This window comes from Lactuca virosa, chromosome 9 (assembly GCF_052849685.1).
Source record: "Lactuca virosa cultivar CGN04683 chromosome 9, Lactuca_virosa_CGN04683_v6, whole genome shotgun sequence".
NCBI classification, from domain to species: Eukaryota; Viridiplantae; Streptophyta; class Magnoliopsida; order Asterales; family Asteraceae; genus Lactuca; species Lactuca virosa.
In genome coordinates, this window is record NC_136434.1 from 98,614,168 (window position 1) to 98,624,507 (window position 10,340).

The window sequence follows — 10,340 nt, forward strand, 5'->3', positions numbered from 1 at the left end:
ATCAAAAATTACACTTAAAAAAAACTTGTAATTTTAATAATTGTCATTGTAAATGGATTAGCATAAACATTACACCATCTAAAACAAGTTTTAAAACATCAAAACAGTTTAGGGTAATGTTTCTAGTCCATTTCCAGCAACAAATGTGCAAACTTTCATACGAGCAGAAAACAGAAAAACGATTTTTTTTCAAGCTGTTTGCACACAAAAAAAACAACAAACAAACCTAGTCTCTGATACCACTGATGGGTTTTGAGCATTCTAACACTTCCTAAGTGTACATGCAACCCTAATAACCTTGGATCTATGTTTGTCTAATAATCATGCAAAGTTGAATTCCAAGGTTATATTCCTATCTAGCATACATGGGGAACATTTTTAACTTGAATGAAAGATAGAATAACTTACCTTGTTGTTGATTATGATCCTTGAAACCTTGTGAGCCTAGCACCCTAAGTGTGATGCCTCAAATGCTTCACACAACACCAAATGCAAAGGAGTAAACTTTGAGAGAATCTTACACTTGCAAAATCGGCTCTAGCCCTCTTGTTTCTTAGTGTAGCCTATTTTGGTGGAGAATGGGTTTCTTATATAGTGTTGACACATCTAGGGTTACACCATGTAAACCCTAATGTGTCATGACTCTTCATTTCCATGACCCATGGGTTTGTAACTCCCATGGAGCATCCATGGAGCATCCTATGGGTGGAACCCAACTTGATAATCCATGGAGCCTCTTAGCCCACTATATAAGATATGGAAGATTTACATAATCTACCCATATATTTAATTAGTTATCTTTTGATCACTTAATTAATTCTAAATTAATTCTTGATCAAACTAATTAAATAATATTATTAATATATTAGAACTTATAATATATTAATAAACCATAAGTGTTATTTCTCTCATTTTAGTTTATCCAATTGCATGGTGCCATGCAACCCAAATGGACCATGCCGGGTAGGGTCAAGTACATACCAGAAATAGTTATGGACTTAGACACCTTATCCAACAAATACACCACCCCATCAACCAAGACAACAACCACAAGAACCTCTCATTGATATGCCACTTTGGAATCAAGCCCCTCCACAAAACCAACCCAATTATCAACCACTACAACCACAAAACCAACACTTCCACCAAAACAACCAACCTCAAAACAATGCTTTTCAAGTTCAACAGGTACATTACCCAACTCAACCCAATTACAAACACCCTCCAATGTACCAAAACCCGATGTACCCACAACAACAACCTCCCTACAACCAATATTCTAACTACCAACCTTATCCACCACCAATGTACAATCACAACCAATACCCATACCCACCTTACCAACAACCTCCCAATTACTTGCAACAAAATCCCAATTACCCCAATCCACCCAATCCCCCTCAAGAGTTGACACTTCGACAATTGATGGACGGATGTTACTCATACACCTCTTGCTATTGTTTATCTCGCAAACCGCCGAGGAATTGACTTGAAGTCAAGTTTCATACATCAACTTACCAAGTTCCATGGTTTGGATAGAGAAGACCCTCAAAAGCATTTGAAGTCATTTCATATTATATGTGTTAGCATGTTGCCCGAAAATGTGACATTGGATGATTTCAAGCTAACCGCCTTCCCGCTCACCTTGGAAGATAAAGCTAGAGAGTGGTTATTTAACTTACCACTGGGATCTATTCACACATGGGAAGAGTTACTCAAGGCCTTCAATAGCAAGTTCTATCCCACCTCCCGAATTTCAAGTCAAAGAAGTGACATTTTGGGGATTCGTCAAGGGGAGAATGAGACCTTTCACGATTTTTGGGAGCGATTCAACAATTTGTGTACAAGTTGCCCTCAACACAACATACCCGAACAACTACTTCTTCAACAATTTTATGAGGGTATGAATGAAAAAGATCGAAGGATGATTGATGCTTTAAGTGGTGGTGACATCTTCAACAAGACACCTCAAGAGATAAGATCACTTTTTGGAATCATTTCACAAAATCAAAGAAACTTCGGGACTCGAAATGAAATGAAGAGAAATTCTCCACAAGTGGTTGGTGAAGTTAGCAACACCCAACACTTGGAATCAAAGCTCTAGGATTTGACTAATGTGTTAAGTCAAATGGTGGTGGGAAGTGGTCAACAATGTATGGGGTGTGGTATTTGTGCCATGACGGGCCATTATACGGATAAGTGTCCCACTCTTGGAAGTGAACCGGAGGATGTGAATGCAATGGGAGGATATCAAGGTCAAACAAGACTCATGGGGTTTCAAAACACCTATAACCCAAATTGGAGGAATAACCCAAACAACCCATACCCACCAAATGTTATGACGAGACCTCAATATCCACAATATCCTTCCCAAACACCTCCATACCCACAAACAACGTATACCCCTCCAAATTACCAACAACCTCCACTACAAGGCCAATCAAGTGGTAACCATCAAATGAGTCTTCAAGAACTCGTTACTTCTCTTGCTCAAAGCTAAACCCAATTTCAACAAGAGACCAAGAACACTGTTAGGCGTGTCAGACCCAACAAATAAAGGGGTACGATATACTCCAAAAGAATCCCACTATATTGCACTAAAAGGTAGTACAAGGCAAGCAGGGTCGATCCACAGAGACACGGGATAATTAGTCTATACCTCTTTGCGCAAGGTACTATGGTCACCAATAGTAAAGAGGGGGGTTTAGAATGAAATAATTAAAACAAACAATTAAAAACACAAGTAATCAACTAAAAGAGTGAATTAAATTCAGAAATGGTAAGGACTCCAACCTCATGTATGAAAACTTAGCAATGTGATTCCAAGATAACATGATATTTGCTCAATTCTATCTAAGTTGGTACTTGAAAGTGTTAACAAGCTCTAACATTTTCCATTCACCACATTAATTAACCAAAACAAGCTCTTTGATTAACCCTAACCTTACTAACCTAATCTAAACATGCTCTTAGAATTAGATTGAAAGATTGAATTAAACTTTATGTGAATGTTCCCAACAACACCCAATACTCCTCACAAGCTCGGGAGCGTAAGAGTGTGTGAATAAGATTTACACTAAATTCATTCAATGGAAATCATTTTAGTGCTTGTTACTTGTTCAATTTCACAAAACAATTACGGATTTTGTAAAAGAGATAACTTGAATTACCTAACCCTAATTTAAATGGCCAATAAGAATCACAATTAGAATCAAACATTCGATTAAATCAAAATCAAATTCACTAGATAGAAATTAAAAGCAAACATCAAGTCATATGATTGAAATCACAACTAAGAAGTCAAGACATGAAGTTGGAGAAACTAGGGTTCTAGCCACACATGGCTAGAACAAGATCAAAAGTTAAAAAGATGGAAATAATGTGCAATTACAACTTACAAATACTAGAAATAATGTTTCCAAATGATTACTGATCAATCCCTTGCAATAACCTTCGAAATCCCCTCTCAAAATTTGCTCTGATATGTTCTGTGTATCTCAAAATGACCCTCAACCCGCAATATGAAAGATAGGAAAAACTGCCAAAAGTTGGTTTTTGGGTCGAACACGGCCCGTGTTAAAATAGGCTAAACTGACACAGCCCGTGTTCAGCAGCCAACACGGCCCGTGTTGATTTGCACTAAACTGACACGGCTCGTGTTCAGCATGGTTAACAGCTCCCATTTTGGTCAACACGGACCGTGTTGATTTTGCAGTGTAAATCCAACACGGCCCGTGTACCCCTCTGACTCCGAATCTAAACTTGATTTTTCCAACTTTTTTGTTCTTCGCCCGATCATCCCGAAATCTTCACCAATGCTTCCCGACACCTTCCCAAATCGCATTCCAAGCTCCGGTTTACCTGAAAAAGACATGAAAGTGTGAAAATAAGGTTGTTCTAGAGATTAACATGAATATGATGATATGCAAGAAAAAGGAAGAACAATTATGCTAAATAGATGCATGAAATGGGACTAAAAGTTCTGCAAAAAGGTGCACAAAATGCACCTAACAAATCTCCCCAAGCTTAGACCTTTCTTGTCCTCAAGAAAGAACAAGAACCAGACAAACATGACGATTTCTAGATGGCAAAAAGAAACATAGAGCAAAAAGGGAAAAGGGAAAGAAAGATCCTAAAGGCTAGGAATGAATGCATGCAATGAAAACCATGAAAAAGAAAAATATGTACAAAAGCACTAAAGACCCAAAATGAACCAAAGAGAAATTTAAGAACACAAGTAATTTATCTATATAAGTACGATCAGACTTTACATCAATGTGGCTCCAATCATTAATACCTAGGCAACCATCTTGCTTCCTTCCACATATCACAGACTCCCAAAGTGAGGAAAACCCGAAACGGTGTAACCCAATAATCCAACCATAGTTTATTTAAACTTCATACCTTAATTAGCTTTATAGGCGAAAATAACACAGTCCGGATCTCATGTCCTTAAGACTAGATGGCCAAGAATCATAATCGACGCATCCTTAAGAACCCGTCACGGCGAATCAGCTTTCACTGAAACAGTGAGCCCACCCGAAGGGGCCCAGCTCCTATGCTTTCACTTTTTCGAGAGCCACAAGTATCATATCACACAGTTCTTCATTCGCCAGATTTGACTTTGAGGCGGCTTTTGATTTTGATTGAACTTGGATTTGTATCTTCATTTTGAACTTTGAATTCTTCAATCAACTTTTGAATTTCTGAAAGTTTCTTCGATTAAGTGCTTGAAATTTTTGATTTGGGTACTGGATATGACGGTTGTACCCATTATTCCTTCTTGACTGTGTGGATCTGATACTTAAGCTCTCTGTTACCGCGAGGGTAACGCGTGTCAACAAATAGGTCCGCGTTCTATGGGTCCAGAGTTGCCGAAAAAGATTCTTTTTAAACATTCAGAAGCAAATCATCCTAAAGCTGTTATTACCGCCCACAAAACGTTTCAGTATGCAATTTTTTTTTATTTACTAAGGTTGGGGTCTCGAATTACGGTGTTTGGGTTCCCTAGTTATGACAGCTGATTCTACACTTCCGGTAACTATCCGGTCGCCTCGGGTATTTTGTTTTTCATTTGATTTCTCGTTTTCCCACTTCATGGAGCTATTGTATGTAAAGATTATCTCATCTCGTATTAAATCTTTTTTTTAACGAAATGCATGAAAATGAAAATGCATGGAGATGTTTTATTTTTTTTTTGTTTTATTTTTTTTAAGAAGCTAGGAAAAAAAATGGAAACTAAGAACATAAACGAAAAATTATTTTTGGATTTTTTTTTTTGAAATTTAATGCATGGAGGTGATCCTAATGTACAACTCTACCCCTCCCCAAGCTTGAATATAAGCATCGTTCCCGATGCTTGGAGAGCGTGGAACAACCTAATCACCGGAAGATGGTGGGGGATGGTAGTCGGGTCGGGTAAGAGTCCAAAATAGTCACAAATGCAGACCAATTGGATTTTTAAGCAAAAAACGAACGATTAAAGATGTGGAAAGAATTTACCAAATCATTCTTGGAGCCTTGCAATTGTGGTGAGAACCTCCTCTTCATCTTCCCCAAGCTATCCGTGAAATATTTGGAGCCCGAGATTCATTTTCTAGGTATAAAAACATGTTGCAACACATTTGGAACATTAAAAACTAAAAACTTCAAAGAAACGGATATGTTTTGAAGGAAAAGACAAAAATACCCCCGGGTTGCCTCCCGGTTAGCCGCCCTTGTTTTAAGTCGTTGGCTCGACTTGGCCCCAGAATATGCTTCATTCTAAGTATGTGGGCCTTTCCAACACATCAACCTTCTCGCCACTTCCTTCAATGGAACCTTCACCCTTTCTTTGGATTTCTTTTTTCGCACAAACCAAAAAGGGCTTAAACCCTTAATATCGGAGACTGTCCACTTGATCCTTCTTTGGTATTTATTAAGAAAGGTTATCAAATCCTTTTCTTCCTTCTTCAATAGTTTATTTGAGTTGATGACAGGTTGAGTGCTCTCCTTCTCGACATGTATTATCTTTAAAGGGTCCGGTGGAGTTTTTGCTCCCGAATCTTGTGCTTGTTCCACCGGTGGAAGGAATTTGGCTTTGGTAGTAGGTAATTCTACTTCTCTTTCATCAATCCGCATGTGCTTATCATCCTTGAACTTCAAAATCTCCAGCACCTCCTCGTTTATACCGCACTCCTTTGCAAGTTCTTTGGCTTTGTCCCTGTCTAGTTTTCGTGACAAAACTAACTCTAGAAATTCATTGTTAGACAAGTTTAAACCCTTTTTAGTTGAGGGCAGGATCAAATTTACAAGATCGACAGATTGAACATCGGAAGGAACCTTTTTTCCTTCATAAACATTAAAGTTGATAACTTCACCATCAAATTCCATACTTAAAGTTCCGTTATAGACATCGATTTTTGTTTTAGAAGTTTTAAGAAAAGGTCTACCCAAAAGTATGGAACTTGAACTTGGAGAGTGATCATCTCCCATATCTAGGACATAAAAATCAGCTGGGAAAACAAATTCATCGACTTGCACTAACACGTCCTCTAATACACCCTTTGGGTGTACCAAAGACCGGTCGGCAAGTTGGATGATCACGCCGGTTTTGCTCAATGTTCCTACACCAATCGATTTAAAAATAGAATATGGTAGGACATTTATGGATGCACCTAGATCGAGCATGGCTCGAGGTACATAAAGATTCCCCAATTTGAATGGCACGATAAAGACACCGGGATCCTTGCACTTCGGGGGCATCCTCTTTTGCAAAACCACGGATACATTCTCCCCAACTGTTACAATTTGGTTTCCTTTTAATATCTTTTTAGATACACAGAGATCCTTAAGGAACCTTGCATATCTAGGTACCTGCTTGATGGCCTCGAGAAGTGGAATGTTGATTTGAACTTTTTTGAACATTTGCATAATCTCACTCTCCTCCCGTTCTTTCTTCGTGCTCTTTAATCTTTCAGGAAATGGAGCAGGTGTGGCTTTATACTCAGTGACGAAGGGCTTCTTTTCGGTTGTTTTATCTTCCTTCTTCTCTTGTTTGGTTGCCTCTTCGACCACTATTTATTCTCCCTCTTGATCAACCGACACTTTTGGACCATTGTAACTCTTTCCGTCTCTCAATGTGATGGCACACACGTTATGTCTTGGGTTCGTTTCAGTTTGGGCGGGCAACTTTCCTTGAGATTCTAGTTTGCTTACGGAAGTAGCAAGCTGTGAAACTTGTTGCTCTAAGTTCTTTATGCTTGCTTTTGTTTCTTGTTGGAAAGCTTGTGTACTAGTTGCCAAACTCTTCACTATGTCCTCTAAGGACATACGTGATGAACCCGATTGTTGAGGAGGCTGTTGTGGCTGCCTTGGCTGAAAGTTATGTGGTGGAAAAGGTGGTCTTTGTTGGTATTGATGTGGTTGACTTGGTTGATAACTTCCCTGTTGATTTCCTCCCCAACCTTGATTGTTGTTTCATCTTTGATCACCTCGTGGCTGCTCATATCCCCTTTGGTTTGACCCGGAATATCCTCCTAAAGCATTTGCTTCCGCATAATCCTTGTCTTGAAGTTGTGGGCACATATCGGTTGGATGCCCCACTTGAGTGCAAATACCGCACGGGCGGGGTGTGGGCTGCACACCTTTGTCTTTGGCTAGCATCATTACAAATTTTGTAAGCTCGAACAATTGAGCTTCAATTTGAGGTGTTTGCACTTCCTTTACACCTCGGGGTGCATCCGTATACCATTCTTCATCATGGCTTGAATGTTTAGAATATTCAGCCACGTTCTTGATTAAGTTGCGGATTTCGGTTGGAGTCTTGTCGGGTAAAGATGTGTCACTGGAGGCATTTAGAAGTCTTCTTTCCATTGGAGTCATGCCTTCAATGAAGTATTGGAGGAGCTGGTATTCGGTGATTCCATGCTTTGGACATCGGGCACAAAGTTTCTTGAATCTCTCCCAATATGTGTGAAAAGCTTCTCTCTTGTGTTGCTTGATTCCAATGATTTCCCTTCGTAGGGCTGAAGCTTTCATCTCTGGGAAGTATTTGTCCAAAAAGAGGCGTGCAAGATCTACCCAAGTAGTAACCGTCCCCGGTAGGAGGTCATAGAGCCAGTCTTTTGCTGCGTCTTGCACCGCGAAGGGGAATGCCCTTAGCTTAATTTGATCCTCTGTGACATTGTGTGGCTTCATGCCCACGCACACAACATGGAACTCAGTAAGGAACTTGTGAGGATCTTCATTTTCCAGGCCTCTAAAGGTTGGAAGTAAGTGGATGAGCCCGGATTTCAGTTCTAGGTTGGTGGCTGCCGGATATGTGATGCAAAGAGGTTGTTGAGTAACCTCTTGCCTCGACCATTGACGGAGAGTTTGCTCGGGTGGTGGATTTGGAGGTGGATTCCCTCCATGGTTATCTCCCATGGTGTGAGTAGTGGTTGAAGTTTCTGTGGGTGTAGTGTTTGGGATATTATAAGTAGGAAAAGATGGTGGAGTGGTATTTTTGGGTGAGGATGGTTGAGATTAGAGTAAGATAGTTTTTGTTTCGGATGCGGACACACTTGAGAGGGGTATATCCTCCCAAATGTTAATGACCGGAGGGATAGATGATGAAGAAGTCCTGGAACCCGATTGCCTCTTACGAAGCTTGGCTTGCTTCCGTAACCTCTTTGCAGTCTTCTATATCTCCGAGTCAATTGGCAATGGTGTACCTGTACGGAAAGATCTTGGCATAAAACAATTAGTAACACTGTGTCCCCGGCAACGGCGCCAATTTGTTAGGCATCTCAGACCCAACAAATAAAGGGGTACGATATACTCCAAAAGAATCCCACTATATTGCACTAAAAGGTAGCACAAGGCAAGCAGGCTCGATCCACAGAGACACGAGATAATTAGTCTATACCTCTTTGTGCAAGGTACTATGGTCACCAACAGTAAAGAGGGGGGTTTAGAATGAAATAATTAAAACAAAAAATTAAAAACACAAGTAATCAACTAAAAGAGTGAATTAAATTCAGAAATGGTAAGGACTCCAACCTCATGTATGAAAACTTAGCAATGTGATTCCAAGATAACATGATATTTGCTCAATTCTATCTAAGTTGGTACTTGAAAGTGTTAACAAGCTCTAACACTTCCCATTCACCACATTAATTAACCAAAACAAGCTCTTTGATTAACCCTAACCTTACTAACCTAATCTAAACACGCTCTTAGAATTAGATTGAAAGATTGCATTAAACTTTATGTGAATGTTCCCAACAACACCCAATACTCTTCACAAGCTCGGGAGCGTAAGAGTGTGTGAATAAGATTTACACTAAATTCATTCAATGGAAATCAGTTTAGTGCTTGTTACTTGTTCAATTTCACAAAACAATTACGGATTTTGTAAAAGAGATAACTTGAATGACCTAACCCTAATTCAAATGGCCAATAAGAATCACAATTAGAATCAAACATTCGATTAAATCAAAATCAAATTCACTAGATAGAAATTAAAAGCAAACATCAAGTCATATGATTGAAATCACAACTAAGAAGTCAAGACATGAAGTTGGAGAAACTAGGGTTCTAGCCACACATGGCTAGAACAAGATCAAAAGTTAAAAAGATGGAAATAATGTGCAATTACAACTTACAAATACTAGAAATAATGTTTCCAAATGATTACTGATCAATCCCTTGCAATAACCTTCGAAATCCCCTCTCAAAATGTGCTCTGATATGTTCTGTGTATCTCAAAATGACCCTCAACCCGTAATATGAAAGATAGGAAAAACTGCCAAAAGTTGGTTTTTGGGTCGAACACGGCCCGTGTTAAAATAGGCTAAACTGACACGGCCCGTGTTCAGCAGCCAACACGGCCCGTGTTCAGCAGCCAACACGGCCCGTGTTGATTTGCACTAAACTGACACGGCCTGTGTGCAGCATGGTCAACAGCTCCCATTTTGGTCAACACGGACCGTGTTGATTTTGCAGTGTAAATCCAACACGGCCCGTGTACCCCTCTGACTCCGAATCCAAACTTGATTTTTCCAACTTTTTTGTTCTTCGCCCGATCATCCCGAAATCTTCACCAATGCTTCCCGGCACCTTCCCAAAGCGCATTCCAAGCTTCGGTTTACCTGAAAGACATGAAATTGTGCAAATAAGGTTGTTCTAAAGACTAACATGAATATGATGAAATGCAAGAAAAAGGAAGAACAATTATGCTAAAGAGATGCATGAAATGGGACTAAAAGGTATGCAAAAAGGTGCACAAAATGCACCTAACAAACACCTTCTCCAATATTCAAGCACAAATTGGAGACTTGGCCACCGCTCTCAACAAGATAGAACAAAGGGGTAAACTT

At 39.6% G+C, this 10,340-nt stretch overlaps 1 protein-coding gene across 1 annotated transcript; it reads right to left on the minus strand.

Annotated features, from left to right (window-relative positions):
• Positions 1-5,763: 5,763 nt before the first annotated feature.
• On the minus strand, positions 5,764-6,906 carry LOC145139597 (uncharacterized). Its single transcript, XM_079073366.1, has one exon. It carries the CDS (start codon positions 6,904-6,906, stop codon positions 5,764-5,766), a length of 1,143 nt encoding a protein of 380 aa, XP_078929492.1.
• Positions 6,907-10,340: the final 3,434 nt, after the last annotated feature.